The following is a 19,353-nucleotide window of genomic DNA, read 5'->3' as shown; positions in this document are numbered from 1 at the left end:
CCCTTTTCTTCAACAACTGTCTGTCCTACCTGTGACAAGAGACTGTAATTCCGTATTGAACTGTGCAGTCACCTGAGAACTCACTTTTAGAGTGGAAGCAAGTTTTCCTCGATTCCGAGGGACTGCCTATGATGAAGATGAATACCTCCTCCCCACCGCCGGGAGGCACTGTAACAGCAGTAATCCCTCCTCCCTGCCACACGGTGGTGTTCTGATAGCAGTAATACCAGCAGCGAAGCACTGACTCCACTTGATCAGCTCCATTGGGCAGGTCACATTATTCACATACCAGACATGAGACTCCCAAAGCAAGCGCTCTACTCAGAACTCCTTCATGGCAAACGAGCCAAAGGTGGGCGTTACAAGGACACACTCAAAGACTCCCTGATAAAGTGCAACATCCCCACTGTCACCTGGGCGTCCCTGGCCAAAGACCGCCCTAAGTGGAGAAAGTGCATCAAGGAGGGAGCTGAGCACCTTGAGCCTCGTCGCCGAGAGCATACAGAAATCAAGCGCAGGCAACGGAAAGAGCGTGCGGCAAACCTGTCCCACCCACCCTTACCCTCAACGACTATCTGTCCCACCTGTGACAGAGTCTGTAATTCCCATAATGGACTGTTCAGTCACCTGAGAACTCACTTTTAGAGTGGAAGCAAGTCTTCCTCGATTCCGTGGGACTGCTTGTGATGCTAATAGCAGTAATGGCTCCTCCCCACCGCCCGGTGGCGCTGTAACATCACTAATGCCTCCTCCCCACCGCCCGGTGGCGCTGTAACATCACTAATGCCTCCTCCCCACCGCCCGGTGGCGCTGTAACATCACTAATGCCTCCTCCCCACCGCCCGGTGGCGCTGTAACATCACTAATGCCTCCTCCCCACCGCCCGGTGGCGCTGTAACATCACTAATGCCTCCTCCCCACCGCCCGGTGGCGCTGTAACATCACTAATGCCTCCTCCCCACCGCTCGGTGGCGCTGTGTGGGGAGGGGGGGGGCGGTCTTTCCTAGTTCTGTGCCCAGAGCCTGAGCAGGAGGCCGCAGGTGAGTTCGTCCCGGGGCAGCTGATTCAATCCAGTTGGACGGGAAGCGGGAGGGAGCGGCGCAGGCCTGAGCTGGGGTTCCAGGCCCCGGGGGATGGGGGCCTTGGCGAGCCCAGGAGGGGCTGAGAGAGCTGCTGAAGGCCCAGCCTGAGCAGGTGCACTGGGGGCTGGGGAGAAACCGACAGGAGACCCGGGGGGGGGGGTGGAGAGGCTTGCCTTTATATAGCGCCTTTTACACCCTCAGTACATTCCAAAGCACTTTACAGCCAATGAAGTACTTCTGGAGTGCAGTCCCCCGGGGCAGCCAATTTGCACAGCAAGCTCCCACACACAGCAATGTGATAATGACCAGATAATCTGTTGTTATGTTGATTGAGGAATAAATATTGACCCCAGGAGACGGGGATTAACTCCCCTGCTCTTCTTCGAAATAGTGCCATGGGATCTTTTACGTCCACCTGAGAGGGCAGACGGGGCCTCGGTTTAACGGCTCATCCGAAAGTGCAGCGCTCCCTCAGCACTGCACTGGGAGTGTCAGCCTAGATTTTTGTGCTCAAGTCTCCGGAGTGGGACTTGAACCCCCAACCGTCTGACCCAGAGGGGAGTGTGCTGCCCACTGAGCCACAGATGGCACTATTATGATGGGGATGGGGAAGCAGAGAGAGAGAGAGAGACTGGTAGATGGGGGAATGGAGAGAGGTGGATGAGGACAGAGCTGCAGAAGCAGCAACAACGGTTTTGAAGCGGGACCATTGTGAGCGAAGGGTGGCTAGCTGAGTGGTGAAGTGCAGGTAGGGGGTCCATGGAGGAAGGGGTTGTGGGGGGGGGGGTCATTAACAAGCGTAAGAAATAGGGAGGGAGATCAGCTGCAAACTGCTGTGGACTGACGGTTGCAGCAGCCGCTGAGATGCTGTTACACCTGAGCTCCCAGTCTCATTTCTGGAGCCAGAATCACTCCATGGGCTCCACATTAGTCATTGGAAGTGCGGATGGACGGGGAAGGGAGAGACGGTTTGGGAAGATTTTGGTTAACGAGTATTTGGATGGCGAGAGATAGAGGCTGCGCTGCTGGAGGTGAAGGCAGGTCTGGGTGGGTGAGCAGGCGGTTTATGCACCATGTGCACTAATGCCTATGGTCCTTGCTCTCAGTACTTATAGATTCCAGGCCTCTTTCTGTCCTGCAGAGCTGCGATGGCTGAATCCTGTTTCCAATCCGACCCGGATTTCTGCCCCGAGTGTGGGACGATCTTGCCACTTCCCGGCCTGGAGGAATTCGTTGTGTGTCGCAAGTGTGATTTCCAAATCAGTGTCCACAGTGAGTAACTGAGGTGACCGGGGCAAATATTACAGGCGTGAGATACACCGTGCAGCTCCCTCTATACTGTTCCATCAAACATTCCCTGGGCAGGTACAGCATGAGTTAGATACAGAGTAAAGCTCCCTCTACACTGTTCCAACAAACACTCCCAGGGCAGGTACAACGTGGGTTAGATACAGAGCAAAGCTCCCTCTACATTGTCCCATTAAACACTCCCAGGGCAGGTACAACGTGGGTTAGATACAGAGCAAAGCTCCCTCTACACTGACCCATTAAACACTCCCAGGGCAGGTACAGCACGGGTTAGATACAGAGTAAAGCTCCCTCTACACTGTCCCATTAAACACTCCCAGGGCAGGTACAGCACGGGTTAGATACAGAGTAAAGCTCCCTTTAAAAGGGAGAAAGAGATAGACCGAGTAATTACAGGCCAGTCAGCCTAACTTCGGTGGTGGGAAAATTATTGGAAAAAATCCTGAGGGGCAGGATAAACCTTCATTTGGAAAGACATGGATTAATCAAGGACAGTCAGCATGGATTTGTTAAGGGAAGGTCGTGTCTGATTAACTTGATTGGATTTTTCTAGGAGGTAACCAGGAGGGTCAATGAGGACAGTGTGTATGGATTTTAGCAAAGTTTTTGATAAGGTCCCAAATGCTAGGTTGGTCATGAAAGTAATAGGCCCTGGAATCCAGGGCAAAGTGGCAAGTTGGATCCAAAATTGGCTCTGAGGCAGGAAGCAAAGGGTAATGGTTGATGGGTATTATTGAGACTGGAAGGCTATATATCCAGTGGAGTTCCGTAGGGCTCAGTGCTGGGTCCCTTGCTTTTTATGGTATATAATCAATGACTTGGACTTAAATGTTGGGGGTATGATTTAAAAATTTGCAGATGACACTAAAATAGGCTGTGTGGTTGATAATGAAAACGAAAGCAGGAAGATATCAATGTACTGATCAGGCAGGCAGAACAGTGGCAAATGGAATTCAATCCAGGTAAGTGTGAGGTCGTACATTTGGGGAGGTCTATCAGGGCAAGGGAACACACATTAAATGGTACGACACTGAAAAGTGTAGAGGAACAAAGGAATCTTGGAGGTAGCAGGCCAGGTAGATAAGGTGGTTAAGAAGACATATGGAATACTTTCCTTTATAAGTCGAGACATGGAATACAAGAGCAAGGAAGTTATGCTTGAACTGTATAAGACACTGGTTAGGCCACAGCTGGAGTACTGCGTGCAGTTCTGGTCACCACATTACAGGAAAGATGTGATTGCACTAGAGAGGGTACAGAGGAAATTTACAAGAATGTTGCTGGGAGTGGAGAATTTTGGCTATGAGGAAAGATTGGAGTTGCTGGGTCTGTTTTCTTTGGAACAGAGGAGGTTAAGGGGAGACCTGATTGGGGTGTATAAAATTATGAGGGGCCTGGATAGAGTGGATAGGAAGGAGCTGTTTCCCTTGGCACAGGGGTCAATAACCAGAGGACATAGATTTAAAGTAATTAGGAGGAGGTTTCGAGGCGATATGAGGGGAAATTTCTTCACCCAGAGAATGGTGGGGGCCTGGAACTCACTGTCTGAAAGGGACACTGTGGTAGAGGCAGAAACCCTCACCACATTTAAACAGTACTTGAATGTGCTCTTAAAGTGCCATAACCTACAGGGCTACGGACCAAGAGCTGGAAAGTGGGATGAGGCTGGGTAGCTGTTGGTCGGCCGGCATGGACACGATGGGCCGTAAATTTCTGTGATTCTCTACACTGTCCCATCAAACACTCGCATAAGCTTGGTCAAAGAGGTAGGTTTTAAGGAGTGTCTTAAGGAGGAGAGAGGTGGAGAGGTTTGGGGAGGGAATTCCAGAGCTTAGAGCCACTGCATCTGAAGTCAAGGCCCAACAATAATGGGGCGAATAAAATCGGGGACGGCAGGAGGCCAGAATTGGAGGAGCGCAGAAATCCTGAGGGTGATAGGGCTGGAGGAGCTTACAGAGATGGGGAGAGGGGCGAGGGCCATGGAGGGATTTGAAAACTAGGATGAGAATTTTTAAATCGAGTTGTTGCCAGACCAGGAGCTAATGTAGGTCGGCGAGCACAAGGGGTGATGGGTGAGCGGGACTTGGTGCGAGTTAGGGTACAGACAGCCAAGTTTTGGGTGAGGTGAAGTTTACGGCGGGTAGAATGTGGGAGGCTGGCCAGCAGAGCGGGGCAATAGTTGAGTGTAGAGGTAACAAACGCATGGATGAGGGTTTCACAGCAGATAAGCTGAGGCAGGGTAGAGACGGGCGATGTTGGAGGTTAAAGTAGGCGGGCTTAGTCATGGACCACATCCCCCCCCCTCCCCCTCCCTATCTTTGAGCTCCTCCAACCCTGCAACCCTCAGATCTCTGCGCTCCTCCAATTCTGGCCTTTTGAGCATCCCCAATTTTTTTTGCCTCACCATTGGTGGCCGTGCCATCAGCTGCCTGGGCCCCAAGCTCTGGAATTCCCTCCCTAAACCTCTCCGCCTCTCTACTCCTTTATGACAGCCCTTCAAACCTACCTCTTTGACCAAGCTTCTGGGAGAGTTTGACGGGACATCTCGGGGTCAGATAGTCCGCCAAGGCTGCCAACAGTGTGGGTCAACCTTCCAACAGTGGTGGGGGTCGGGGGTCGGGGGGGGATGTGGTCGGGGGGAGGGGGGGGTCGGTGGCCGGGGGGAGGGGCAGTATGGGCTTGGTGGCCGGGGGAGGGGTGGTATGGTGTCGGTGGAGGGGGGGATAGGGGATGGTGTCGGTGGCCGGGGGAGGGGGGCGTGAGGGATGGGGTTGGTGGCCGGGGAGAGGGGGAGATGGGGTCGGTGGCCGGGGGGAGGGGTAGATGGGGTCAGTGGCTGGGGGGAGGGGGAGATGGGGTCCGGTGGCTGGGGGTCAGTGGCCGGGGGGAGGGGGGTGGGGTCGGGGAGGGGGATGGGGTCGATGGGTGGGGAAGGGGGTCGGTGGCAGGGGGGATGGGGTCGGTGACCTGGAGGGGGGGATGGGGTCAGTGACATGGGGGATGGGTTATCGGTGGGCGGGGGGATGGGGACGGGGTCAGGGGATGGGGTCGGTGGTCGGGGGAGGGGTGGGGTTGGTGAGGGGGGGATGGGGTCGGTGAGGGGGGGATGGGGTCGGGGGGCGGTGGCAGGGGGATGGGGGAGGGAGGGATGGGGACTGGGGGAAGGGGGAGGGGGGGATGGGGTCGGTGGCCGGGGGATGGGTTCGGGGGAGGGGAGGGGAGGGGGATGGGGTCAGTGGTCGGGGGAGGGGGTCGGAGGGGAGGGGGATGGGGTCGGGGGAGGGGGGATGGGGTCGGGGGGAGGGGGTGTGGTCGGGGGACAGGGGGAGATGGGGTCGGGGGGGTGTCAGTGGCCGGGGGGAGGGGGAGATGGGGAGGGGGGATGTTGTCAGGGGGAGGGGGTCGGGGGAGGGGGAGATGGGGTCGGGGGAGGGAGGATGGAGACGGGGGAGGGGGGGAATGGGGTCGGTGGCCGGGGGATGGGGTCGGGGGAGGGGAGGGGGATGGGGTCAGTGGTCGGGGGACAGGGGGAGGGGGATGGGGTCGGGGGAGGTGGAGATGGGGTCGGGGAGGGGGGATGGGGAGGGGTGTGTGGTCAGGGGTCGGGGGAGGGGGAGATGGGGTCGGATAGGGTCGGGGGAGGGGGATGGGGTCGGGGAGGGGAGGGGTGGATGGAGTCGGGGAGGGGGGGATGGGGTCAGGGGAGGGGGAGGAGGGATGGGGTCGGTGGCCGGGGGAGGGGAGGGGGATGGGGTCGGTGGCCAGGGGAGGGGGATGGGGTCGGTGGCTAGGGGGATGGGGTCGATGGGCGGGGGAGGGGGGATGGAGTTGGGGGAGGAGGGATGGGGGAGGGGGAGGGGAATGGGGTCGGGGGAGGGGGGAAGGGGCGATGGGGTCGGGGGGTGGGGATGGGGTCGGGGGGGAGGGGGAGATGGGGTGGGGGTGTGGTCGGGGGGAGGGGGGTGTGGTTGGGGGACAGGGGGAGGGGGAGATGGGGTCGGCGGAGGGGGGAGATGGGGAGGGGGGATGGGGTCGGGGAGGGGGGATGGGGTCGGGGAGGGGGGATGGGGATGGGGTCGGGGAGGATGGATGGGGAGGGGGAGGGGGGATGGGGTTGGTGGGCGGGGGAGGGGGGATGGGGTCGGTGGGCGGGGGAGGGGAGGGGGATGGGGTCAGTGGCCAGGGGAGGGGGATGGGGTCGGGGGGAGGGGGGATGGGGATCGGTGGCTGGGGGGAGGGGAGGGGGATGGGGTCAGTGGTCGGGGGAGGGGGAGGGGGGATGGGGTCGGGGGGTGGGGAGGGGGGGTTGGGGATGGGGTCGGTGGCCGGGGAGAGGGGGAGATGGGGTCAGGGGAGGGGGGATGGGGGTGTGGGGTCAGGGGAGGTGGGTGTGGTCGGGGGACGGGGGGGGGTCGGGGGAGGGGAGATGGGGGAGGGGGTGGGATGGGGGGATGTGGTCGGTGGCTGGGGTTGGGGGAGGGGGGGATGGGGTCGGGGGAGGGGTGGTGTGGACGAGGGAGTGGGTGGTGTGGACGAGGGAGTGGGTGTGTGGTCGGTTGGCGGGGGAGTGGGTGTGTGGTTGGGGGGGGAGCGATGGGGTCAATGGCCGGGGGGGAGGTATGGATGGGGGACAGAGGTTGTGGCAAGAAGATGCTAATTGGCAGGGTCAGATTTGTCTCTTTTTCTTGTCGATCGGACACACCGTGGCAATCTTTCACATTGTTGGGTCGTCGCCAGTCTCTCAGCTGTACTGGAAACAACACCACAGCCGGGCTGTTGTCGGGCCCGATCGTCTTTTCTGTACCCGACTTCACTCGGCCGCTTCTAAGCGTCGAGCGGAGTGAACCAAGTTGGCTGGGCAGCGGAATCTCTGCTGGTGGGGACCTTGGGAGGAGGCCAAACAGGCTTTTTCAGAATGGCAGGCAGTAATTAGTGGGGCTCAGTGCCCCAGCTATTTACAATATACGTCAATGATTTAGATGAAGGAATTGAGTGTAATATCTCCAAGTTTGCAGATGACACTAAGCTGGGTGGCAGTGTGAGCTGTGAGGAGGATGCTAAGAGGCTGCAGGGTGACTTGGACAAGTTAGGTGAGTGGGCAAATGCATGGCAGATGCAGTATAATGTGGATAAATGTGACGTTCTCCACTTTGGGGGAAAAAACGTGAAGGTAGAATATTATCTGAACGGCGGTAGATTAGGAAAAGGGGAGGTGCAACGAGACCTGGGTGTCATGATTCATCAGTCATTGAAGGTTGGCATGCAGGTACAGCAGGCGGTGAAGAAGGCAAATGGTATGTTGGCCTTCATAGCTAGAGGATTTGAGTATAGGAGCAGGGAGGTCTTACTGCAGTTGTACAGGGCCTTGTTGAGGCCTCACCTGGAATATTGTGTTCAGTTTTGGTCTAATCTGAGGAAGGACGTTCTTGCTATTGAGGGAGTACAGCGAAGGTTCACCAGACTGATTCCTGGGATGGCAGGACTGACATATGAGGAGAGACTGGATCAACTGGGCCTGTATTCACTGGAGTTTAGAAGAATGAGTGGGGATTTCATAAAATTCTGACAGGACTGGACAGGTTAGATGCAGGAAGAATGTTCCCGATGCTGGGGAAGTCCAGAACCAGGGGACACAGTCCAAGGATAAGGGGTAAGTCATTTAGGACTGAGATGAGGAGAAACTTCTTAACTCAGAGTTGTGAACTTGTGGAATTCCCTGCCGCAGAGAGTTGTTGATGCCAGTTCATTAGATTTATTCAGAAGGGAGTTAGGTATGGCCCTTATGGCTAAAGGGATCAAGGGGCATGGAGAGAAAGCAGGAAAGGGGTACTGAGGTGAATGATCAGCCATGATCTTATTGAATGGTGGTGCAGGCTTGAAGGGCCGAATGGCCTACTCCTGCACCTATTTTCTATGTTTCTATGCTTGCCTCTTCCACTTGCATACCGGGGCTCCATGGTGGCTGAGGACGGGCACGTTCAGGGAGCCTTCTCTGCCTCTTCTTCTTCGGCAGTCGAGGATGACTTGCTTCCACACTAATGAGTTCTCAGGTGACTGATGAGACCAATGTGGAATCTACAGTCTCTGTCACAGGTGGGTCAGACAGTGGTTGGAGTGACAGGTGGGTGAGGTGCTTGGGTTGTTGTGCCCTCCTTCCATTCTTTGCGCATGGTTTCCGTGTGCTCCCGGCGAAGAAACCCGAGGTGTTCGTCGCCTTCTCTGACGTTTCTCCTCCACTTTGAGCGCTCTTGGGCCAGGGATTCCCAAGAGTCGGTGGGGATGTTGCAATTTTTCAAGGAGGCTTTGAGAGTGTCCTTCTCTGCCTCTTAGTTGCCTGATTGTCCATCACCTTGTCCTCCAGCCCGTATGTCCCGCCCCCTCCCCCAGTTCTCCTCTCTGATTCCAGACTAATGCTTGTCCCCCACTCCCTATTGGACCTCTCAATCACTACGGCCCCTGTTCTCTCAAATTCACTCCCCAAACCTCTTGGTCGTAGCATCGCTGACCCAGCCTTTAAAAACCCACCATTCTGACCTGATCTTCTGACCCAGATGTCCCTTTTATTGGCTTTATTGTTGATATCTGAACCAGTCCTTTACACGAGGACCACTATCTACACAGAGGAAACCTTCAGCCATTTCAACCTTCGACTAATTCTCACATTCTTATCTTTGGGCATATTGAAGACAAAGATCGATAGATCTTTGGATTTTAAGGGAATCCAGGTATTGGGTGGAATTGAGATAAAAGATCAGCCACGATCTCATTGAATGGCGGAGCAGGATCGAGGAGCCAAATGGCCAACTCCTGCTGCTATATCTTTCTGCTATTACTCTTTCTGGGCTGGGATTAAATCCAGGTCCAACTAGAATGATACCAGGTTGGAGGGACATGAATTATGTGGAGAGACTGGAGAAGCTGGGATTGTTCCCCTCAGCGCAGAGAAGGTTCTGGGGAGACTTAATACAGGTACTCAAAATTACGAGGAGTTTCGATAGAGTAGATTTGGAGAAACTGTTCGCCGGCATAAAGGTCAGTTTGTGGCCGGGCCCTGGGCTGGGTTCAGTTTGTGGCCGGGCCCTGGGCTGGGTTCAGTTTGTGGCCGGGCCCTGGGCTGGGTTCAGTTTGTGGCCGGGCCCTGGGCTGGGTTCAGTTTGTGGCCGGGCCCTGGGCTGGGTTCAGTTTGTGGCCGGGCCCTGGGCTGGGTTCAGTTTGTGGCCGGGCCCTGGGCTGGGTTCAGTTTGTGGCCGGGCCCTGGGCTGGGTTCAGTTTGTGGCCGGGCTCCTGGGCTGGGCTGGGTTTGAAGGCTGGGTTTGAAGCCTGAGTTCTGTGCTGCTGACTGCCCGACTTTTCCATTGCAGAGTTTGAAGGGACCGAGATCCACTCCGAGACGGTGTTTAACGATCCAAACATGATGCGGGAACATCTGGCAACTGAGGACGAGGGAGGAGAACTGAAGGGGCCTGTGGTGGGTGTCTGTGTGGGAGTTACTGGGGAGGGAACGGGCTTCTGTGAGTGGGAGACAGCCAGAGTGGGAGTATGTGGGTGGGAGACACCCCTGGGGCTGTCAAATGAGTAGGAGGGTCCCAGAATGGTTGGGGGGGCTGGGAGACCGTGTTAGTCGGAGGCACTTTGAATGGGGAGCATGTTAGTTGGCTGGATCTTGAATGGGACAGACCATGTTAGGGACCTGGAATGGGGGAGGGGGGGCATGTTAGGGACCTGGAATGGTTGGGTGGGGGGATGTTGGGGAACTGGAATTGGGGGAGGTACGTGTTAGGAGGGACTTGAGTGGGGGGGGACCTGGAATGGGGGGTGGGGGGGAGGGAGTCTGGGAATGGGGGGGGGGACCTGGAATGGGGGGTGGGGGGGAAGGAGTCTGGGAATGAGGGGAGGGATCTGGAATGGGGGGTGGGGGGGAGGGAGTCTGGGAATGGGGGAGGGACCTGGAATGGGGGGTGGGGGCGTGTTAGGTGGGTGATTGAATTGGGGCGGCGATGGGTAAGGTGAATGGGTCAGGCCTATGGCAGGAAAGGGTGCCCTTGAGGGGGGAGAGATGCGCGGGGGTTGGGCCGTGCGATCTGTCCACTGGCGGCTCTCCAGCCTGCGACACTAAGGGTGACGGCGACGTTTGCTGCTGTTGACAGGCGTGTGTGTGTCCTGTGCCTCTAGGTGGATCGCAAGTGCTCGCGCTGTGGGCACGACGGAATGGTGTATCACACACGGCAGACCCGCTCAGCAGACGAAGGGCAGACCGTGTTCTACACATGTATCAACTGCAGGTGGGTAAAAAGAAAGACTTGCATTTCAGTCGCGCCTTTCACGGACATCTCAAAACGCTTTACAGCCAATGAAGTACTCTGGGAGTGTAGTCACTGTTGTAATGTGGGAAACGCGGCAGCCAATTCTGCGCACAGCAAGCTCCCACAAACAGCAATGTGATAATGACCAGATAATCTGTTTTTGTTCTGTTGATTGAGGGATAAATATTGGTCAGAACACCGGGGATAGCTTCCCTGCACTACTACTAAATAGTGCCATAGGATCTTTTACGTCCAACCGAGAGAGCAGACCGAGGGGCCTTGGTTTAATGTCTCATCCAAAAGACGGCACCTCCGACAGTGTAGCACTTCCTCGGCACCAGGGACTTGAGCACACAACCTTCTGACTCAGAGGCGAGTGTGTTACCCACTGAGCCACACCTAAAGTGTTCGTAAGGGGTTTCGGCCTGGCTGGGAGTGAGGCAGGAGTGAAGCCGGGCACCATTCCAGAGGTGAAAGTCTGTGGTCCGAGTCACCGATGGGATATGGTTCCCTTATGACTGAAAGTGACCTTGGAGTGGGGGGGAAAAAAACGCTGTCCATTCACATACACGTGGGTACATGGGTGGGTAGGGTGAGCAGGGAGGGGAGGAGTCACAGAGAGAGCTGCAGGCCAGTGCAGTCACGCTCAGCCATGTCCCTCCCTCACTACAATCAGCATGTCACCTACCAGCCGGGACGCTGGGGCTTTCTCTGTAGTGTGGATCCAGGCGGCTGGCTCGAGCTGACTCATCCAGGTACGGTCGTGCTGATTTTGGCTTGCTGTGTGCGCCTGACGTGTTTTACCTCCTTCCATCAGATACCAAGAGAAGGAGGACTCCTAACCCCCAGGGAAGGTGCAGCGTGTGTGACGTGGGCACGGACTGGCTTCAACGAGCTGCTGGACGGCGTCTCGCTCCGGTACAAAGTCTCGCTGACTGACGCACACTTGGTGCGTGGCCCCAGCTGGCCGGGACCGCTGTGGGAGCTGGCGTGATTCCTCGCAGCTAATGGGCTGGCGGGAGAGCTCTCTCTCTCTCTCCTTCTCCCTCCCTGTACATTGTACTGTCGCACTGTCGCACGTTTTTTAAATAAAGAAACCAAATCGAGATTGGGAGAGTTTGTGAAACGTTCGCATGTTTCCGCCCTTGCCTCAGCTCATCCGCTGCTGAAACCCTCATCCATGCCTTCGTTGCCTCGAGACCTGACTATTCCAACGCTCTCCTGGCTGGCCTCCCGCAGCCTAACCTACGTAAACCAGAGGTGATCCAAAACTCGGCAACCCGTGTCCTAACTCGCACCAAGGCCCGCTCACCCATCACCCCTGTGCTCGCTGACCTACATTGGCTTCCAGATAAGCAGCACCTCGGTTTCAAAATACTCATCCTTATTTTCAGATCCCTCCATGTCCTCGCCCCTCCCTATCTCTGTAATCTCCTCCAGCCCCACAACCTCCCGAGATGTCTGCACTCCTCTAATTCTGCCCCCTTGAGCATCCCTGATTATAATCGCACAACCATCGGGGGCCGTGTCTTCAGCTGCCTGGGCCCCAAGCTCTGGAACGCCCTCCATAAACCTCTCCGCCTCTCTACCTCTCTTCTTTCAAGACGCTCCTTAAAACCTCCCTTTTTGTCCAAGCTTTTGGTCAGCTGCCCTAATTTTTTCTTATGTGACTCTGTGTCTGATTTATCTGTTTTGTCTTATAACACTGCTGTGAAGCGCCTTGGGACCTTTTACTACGTTAAAGGCGTTATGTAAATAAAAGTTGTTGTTGTTTAAACAGGGATTCATTGTTAATCAGCAAAGCATGATCCGTTACATCAACTTGTTATTTATATAGTGCCTTTAACGTAATAAAAACGTCCACAGAAGCGCTTCCCAGGAGCATTCTGAGACTCGCCAGAGATTCACTGAGAAACTGGGCTGTGCCCTGCTCTGATCGCACGGTGTGGGGGGGTAGTGTGGGTTCTGGGTACAGGTGGGGGTCGCTGTGACACGAGAGCCCTGCTCCTGGAGGTTGTGCCAAGTGCAAGGGGACTGGAACCCAGAAAAGGTGAGGAACAATAGAAAGAAAGACTTGCATTTATATAACGTTTTTCACGACCACTGGACATCTCAAAGCGCTTTACAGCCAGTTAAGTACTTTTGGCGTGTAGTCACTGTTGTAATGTGGGAAACACGGCAGCCAATTCACACACAGCAATGTGATAATGACCAGATCATCTGATTTTATGTTGTTGATTGAGAGATAAATATTAACCAGGACACCGGGGATAACTCTCCTGCTCCTCTTCAAAATACTGCCATGGGAGAGGGCAGACGGGGCCTCGGTTTAACGTCTCACTGGGAGTGTCAAACTTATATTTATGTGCTCAAATTCCTGGAGTAGGACTTGAACCCACAACCTTCTGACTCAGAGGCAATGTGCTGCCCACTGAGCCACAGCTGACACTGAAAATGAGGTAAGGCAGAGCTCAAAAACAGTGACGTGGATCTGAAAGAGCTGTGTAACCAAACAGAAGCCTGTAGCACCTGTGTGTCGCACCACTCGACACCCAGCACCCACGTGTCACCGACCAAGGCTAGACACATGACATGCTAGGCACACCGCCCAACATGGGGCACCTGCCCGTCACACCATCCCGGCTCACAGCCCCTTGTCGGATTGCTCGCGTACAGTCTCGACTGCCCAGACTGACTGCGCCAGACCTCAAAACCACGGAATTTCTAAACTGCCTAAGGTTCCTGCCGCAATCAAAAGTCTTCGAAGCCGCCAAACCATCGTTTCCTGGTGTGATCGCCTCTTCCTGTCCTCTTTCCGACCTTGGGTGGTTCCTGCCCGTCGGGCTCTTGCCCTTGGCCTGGATTCCAGGCCATTTAATTATTGATGCTTTTTCAGGGATTTGTGTTGGCAGTTAAACGTTGACTAACCTTGACTTTTACTTCAGAGACTAACTCTGCTCTGCATTCCCAGCACTTCTTTATTCCTCGTGATAATTTCCTCCCCAGCTCTTCTGAAAATGACACGTCAGCTTCAGGTGTTCCGTAGTTGGCAGCCGACAGTCCGACCTGGTTGGTGGGCTTTGTTGAGGAAAAATAAGTACGGGATTTATACTCCGTACGCTGACTCTCCGGTGCAGTGCCGAGGGAATATCTACACTTTCGGAGATGCCGTCTTTCAGATGAGACGTTATATGTCTGCCCCCTCAGATGGATGTAAAAGATCCCATGGTACTATTTTGAAGAAGAGCAGGGGAGTTATTCCTCTTCCCCCGCCCCCAACCACTATCCTGGGCCAATATTTAACCCTCTATCAACATCACTAAAACAGATGATGTTTTGCTGTTTGAGGAGTCTTGCTGTGCGCAAATTGACTTTCCAACATTGCAACAGTGACTGCACTTCACAAAAAGTACTTTATTGGCTGTGAAGCACTTTGGGTCGTCCTGAGACTGAAAGGCGCAGTATAGATTTTTGGAGTCGAGGGGAATCGGGAAATGGAGATTGGGCGGGAAAGTGGAGTTGAGGTCGATGATCAGCCATGATCTTATTGAATGGCGGAGTAAGCTCAAGGGCAATATGGCCTACTTCTGCTTCTCTTTCTTGTGTAATACAAGTCTTTTACCCAGTGCCATCGCAGCCTCTTTAACACCCCTTCTGCCACCGTGCGCTGTTCTTCCCTTTGTCACAAGGCGGCCTCAGATGGCTCCAGTGATTTCCCTGGGGGAATCATAGAAACATAGAAAATAGGTGCAGGAGTAGGCCATTCGATCCTTCGAGCCTGCACCGCCATTCAATATGATCATGGCTGATCATGCAACTTCAGTACCCCATTCCTGCTTTCTCTCCGTATCCCTTTAGCCGTAAGGGCCGCATCTAACTCCATTTTGAATATATCCAATGAACTGGCCTCAACAACTTTCTGTGGTAGAGAATTCCACAGATTCATAATTCTCTCAGTGAAGAAGTTTCTCCTCATCTCGGTCCTAAATGGCTTACTGCTTATCCTTAGACTGTGACCCTTGGTTCTGGACTTCCCCAACATCGGAAACATTCTTCCTGCACCTAACCTGTCCAATCCCGTCAGAATTTTATATGTTTCTATGAGATACCCTCTCTAGTTGGTTCATCAACATAGTGGTCCAGAAAACCATCCCTTATACACTCCAGGAAATCCTCCTCCACCGTATTGCGACCAGTTTGGTTAGCCCAATCTCTATGTAGATTAAAGTCACCCATGATAACTGCTGTACGTTTATTGCACGCATCCCTAATTTCCTGTTTGATGCCATCCCCAACCTCACTACCACTGTTTGGTGGTCTGTACACAACTCCCACTAGCGTTTTCTGCCCTTTGGTGTTCCGCAGCTCTGCCCATACAGATTCCACATCATCCAAGCTAACATCCTTCCTTACTACTGCATTAATCTCCTCTTTAACCAGCAACGCTATCCCACCTCCTTTTTCTTTCTGTCTATCCTTGCTGAATATTGAATACCCCTGGATGTTGAGTTCCCAGCCTTGGTCACCCTGTAGTCATGTCTCTGTAATCCCAATTACATCATATCCGTTAACAGCTATCTGCGCAGTTAATTCATCCACCTTATTACTAGTGCTCCTCGCATTAAGACACGGAGCATTCAGGCTTGTTTTTTTTAACACTCTTTGTCCTTTTAGAATTATGTTATAATGTAGCCCTTTTTGTTTTTTGCTTTGGGTTTCTCTGCCCTCCACCTTTCCTTATCTCCTTTCTGCCTTTTGCTTCTGCCCCCATTTTACTTCCATCTTTCTCCCTGCATAGATTCCCATCTCCCTGCCATATTAGTTTAAACCCTCCCCAACAGCACTAGCAAACGCTCCCCCTAGGACATTGGTTCCTGGCCTGCCTAGGTGCAGACCGTCCGGTTTGTACTGGTCCCACCTCCCCCAGAACCGGTTCCAGTGTCCAAGGAATTTGAACCCCTCCTTGCACCATTCCTCAAGCCACGCATTCATCTTAACTATCCTGCTATTTCTACTCTGACTAGCAATTGGCACTGGTAGCAATCCTGAGATTACTATCTTTGAGGTCCTACTTTTTAATTTAAGTCCTAGCTCCCTAAATTCAACTTATAGGACCTCATCCTGTTTTTTACCTATATTGTTGGTGCCTATATGCACCACGCCAACTGGCTGATCACCCTCCCCCTCCAAAATGCCCTGCAGCCGCTCCGAGACATCCTTGACCTTTGCACTAGGGAGGCAATATACCATCTTGGAGTCTCGATTGTGGCCGCAGAAACACCTATCTATTCCCCTTACAATAGAATCCCCTATCACTATAGCTCTCCCACTCTTTTTCCTGCCCTCCTGTGCAGCAGAACCACCCATGGTGCCGTGAACTTGGCTGCTGTTGCCTTCCCCTGATGAGTCATCTCCCCCAACAGTACTCAAAGCGGTGTATCTGTTTTGGAGAGTGATGACTGCAGGGGACCCCTGCACTACCTTCCTTCCACTGCTCTGCCTGATGGTCGCCCATTCCCTATCTGCCTGAGTAACCTTTACATGCGGTGTGACCAACTCACTAAATGATATCATCATCATAAGCAATCCCTCGAAATCGAGGAAGACTTGCTTCCACTCCTAAAGTGAGTTCTTTGGTAGCTGAACAGTCCAACACGAGAGCCACAGACCCTGTCACAGGTGGGACAGATTTTCGTCGGGGGAAGGGAGGGTGGCTCTGATTTACCGCACGCTCCTTCCGCTGCCTGCGCCTGATCTCTTCACGCTGGCAGCGTTGAGATGCGAAGAGTACATCGCCCTCCCGGATGCACTTTCTCCACCTAGGGCGGTCTCCCAGGCATCAGTGTTGATGTCGCACTTCACCAGGGAGGCTTTGAGGGTGTCCTTGTACCATTTCCGCTGCACACCTTTGGCTCGTTTGCCATGAAGGAGCTCCGCATACAGCATTTGTTTAGGGTGTCTCATGTCTGGCATGCAAACTAAGTGGCTTGCCCAACGAAACTGATCTAGCGTGGTCAGTGCTTCAATGCTGGGGATGTTAGCCTGGGCGAGGCGCTGATGTTGGTGCGTCTGTCCTCCCAGTGGATTTGTAGGATCTTGCGGAGACATCGTTGGTGACATATCTCCAGCAACTTGATGTGTCTTCTGTAAGTCGTCCATGTCTCTGACCCATATATGAGGGCGGGAATTACTACAGCCCTGTAGACCATGAGCTTGGTGGTAGTTTGAGGGCTTGGTCTTCGAAAACTTTTTTCCTCAGGCGGTCGAAGGCTGCACTGGCGCACTGGAGGCGATGTTGAATCTCCGCATCAATGTCTGCTCTTGTTGACAAGAGGCTCCCGAGATATGGGAAGTGGTCCACGTTATCCAGGGCCGCGCCGTGAATCTTGATGACTGGGGGACAGTGCTGTGCGGCGGGGACAGTGCTGTGCGGCGAGGACAGGCTAGTGTAGGACCTTTGTCTTACGGATGTTAAGCATAAGGCCCATGCTTTCATGTGCCTCGTTGAATACATTGACTATATCCTGGAGTTCAGTCTCCGAATGTGCAGATGCAGGCATCGTCCGCATACTGCAATTCAACGACAGAGGTTTGGGTTGTCTTGGACCTGGCCTGGAGGCGGCGTAGGTTAAACAGCTTCCCACTCTGGTGGGGAGCTTGTTGGCAGTGAGGTGGAGCATGGCAGCGAGGAAGATTGAAAAGAGGGCTGGAGCGATGACGCAGCCCTGTCTGACCCCGGTTCGGACGTGGAATGGGTCTGTAACGGATCTGCGGGTAAGGATCACAGCCTGCATGTCGTCGTGGAGCAGACAAAGGACGTTGACAAACATTTGAGGGCACCAAAACGGAGGAGGACGCTCCATAATCCCTCACCCAGGTTTTGGTGCACCTCCCCTTTTCCTAATCTGTCACCATTCAGATAATATTCTGTCTTCTTGTTTTTGCCACCAAAGTGGATAACCTCACATTTATCCACATTAGACTGCATCTGCCATGCATTTGCCCACTCATCTAACCTGTCCAAGTCACCCTACAGCCTCTTGGCATCCTCCTCACAGCTCACACTGCCACCCAGCATGGTGTCATTTGCAAACTTGGAGATATTACATTCAATTCCTTCATCTAAATCATTGATGTATATTGTAAATAGCTGGGGTCCCAGTACTGAACCCTGCGGCACCCCACAGGTCAATGCCTGCCATTCTGAAAAGGACCCGTTTATTCCGACTCTCTGCTTCCTGTCTGCCAACCAGTTCTCTATCCATGTCAATATATTACCCCCAATACCATGTGCTTTAATTTTGCACACTAATCTCTTGTGTGGGATCTTGTCAAAAGCCTTTTGAAAGTCCAAATACACCACATCCACTGGTTCTCCCTTGTCCACTCTACTAGTTACATCCTCAAAAAATTCTAGATTTGTCAAGCATGATTTTCCTTTCATAAATCCACACTGACTTGGACCGATCCTGTCACTGCTTTCCAAATGCATTGCTATTTCATCTTTAATAATTCCAACATTTTTCCCACCACCGATGTCAGGCTAACCGGTCTATAATTCCCTGTTTTCTCTCTCCATCCTTTTTTAAAAAGTGGTGTTACATTAGCTACCCTCCAGTCCATAGGAACTGATCCAGAGTCAATAGAATGTTGGAAAATGATCACTAATGCATCCACTATTTCTCGGGCCACTTCCTTAAGTACTCTGGGATGCAGCCTATCAGGCCCTGAGGATGTAGCGGCCTTCCGTCCCATCAAGTTCCCTAACACAATTTCCTGACTAATAAGGATTTCCTTCAGTTCCTCCTTTTCGCTAAACCGTCAAACCCCTAGTATTTCCGGAAGGTTATTTGTGTCTTCCTTAGTGAAGACAGATCCAAAGTATGTGTTCAATTGGTCTGCCATTTCTTTGTTCCCCATTATAAATTCACCTGATTCTGATTGCAAAGGACCTATGTTGGTCTTCACTAATCTTTTTCTCTTCACATATCTATAGAAGCTTTTGCAGTCAGTTTTTATGTTCCCTGCAAGCTTCCTCTCATACTTTATTTTCCCCCTCCGAATTAGACCCTTTGTCCTCCTCTGCTGAATTCTAAATTTCTCCCAGTCCTCAGGTTTGCTGCTTTTTCTGAACAATTTATATGCCTCTTCCTTGGATTTAACACTATCCCTAATTTCCCTTGATAGCCACGGTTGAGCTACCTTCCCCTTTTTATTTTTACTCCAGACAGGGATGTACAATTGTTGAAGTTCATCCATGTAATCTATAAATGTCTGCCATTGCCTATCCACTGTCAACCCTTTAAGTATCATTTGCCAGTCTATCCTAGCCAATTCAAGTCTTATACTATCGAAGTTACCTTTCCTTAAGTTCAGGACCCTAGTCTCTGAATTAACACTGTCATTCTCCATCTTAATAAAGAATTCTACCATATTATAGTCACTCTTCCCCAGGGAAGTTTGGCATGCAGGTACAGTAGGCGGTGAAGAAGGCAAATGTCATGTTGGCCTTCATAGCTAGAGGATTTGAGTATAGGAGCAGGGAGGTCTTACTGCAGTTGTATAGAGCCTTGGTGAGGCCACACCTGAAATATTGTGTTCAGTTTTGGTCTCCTAATCTGAGGAAGGGCGTTCTTGCTATTGAGGAAGGACAGTGAAGG

At 53.2% G+C, this 19,353-nt stretch overlaps 1 protein-coding gene across 4 annotated transcripts; it reads left to right on the top strand.

Moving 5' to 3' along the window:
* The first annotated feature begins 951 nt into the window (after nt 1–951).
* On the top strand, nt 952–11,801 carry polr1h (RNA polymerase I subunit H). Of its 4 annotated transcripts, none has more exons than XM_070862218.1 (5): nt 952–1,040; nt 2,224–2,354; nt 9,752–9,858; nt 10,563–10,672; nt 11,511–11,801. In XM_070862218.1, the coding sequence occupies exons 2-5, from the start codon at nt 2,231–2,233 to the stop codon at nt 11,533–11,535; spliced, it is 366 nt and encodes a 121-aa protein (XP_070718319.1). In that variant the 5' UTR covers nt 952–1,040; nt 2,224–2,230; the 3' UTR covers nt 11,536–11,801. The 4 variants fall into 4 exon arrangements, with proteins under 4 accessions (XP_070718319.1, XP_070718320.1, XP_070718321.1 ...); XM_070862219.1 differs by having other exon boundaries at nt 961–1,040; nt 2,205–2,354; XM_070862220.1 differs by having other exon boundaries at nt 981–1,040; nt 2,189–2,354.
* The last annotated feature ends 7,552 nt before the right edge of the window (nt 11,802–19,353 follow it).

The sequence above is a fragment of the Pristiophorus japonicus genome, chromosome 19 (assembly GCF_044704955.1).
Source record: "Pristiophorus japonicus isolate sPriJap1 chromosome 19, sPriJap1.hap1, whole genome shotgun sequence".
Lineage (NCBI taxonomy): Eukaryota > Metazoa > Chordata > Chondrichthyes > Pristiophoridae > Pristiophorus > Pristiophorus japonicus.
This window is presented reverse-complemented; position numbering and strand designations above follow the sequence as displayed.

Excerpts from the sequence above, each read along its gene's own strand:
- polr1h (XM_070862218.1), top strand. The coding sequence starts at position 2,231 with ATGGCTGAATCCTGTTTCCAATCCGACCCGGATTTCTGCCCCGAGTGT. Across the intron at positions 2,355-9,751 it reads TTTCCAAATCAGTGTCCACA|AGTTTGAAGGGACCGAGATC; the intron begins GTGAGTAACTGA and ends TTTCCATTGCAG. Across the intron at positions 10,673-11,510 it reads TACACATGTATCAACTGCAG|ATACCAAGAGAAGGAGGACT; the intron begins GTGGGTAAAAAG and ends TCCTTCCATCAG.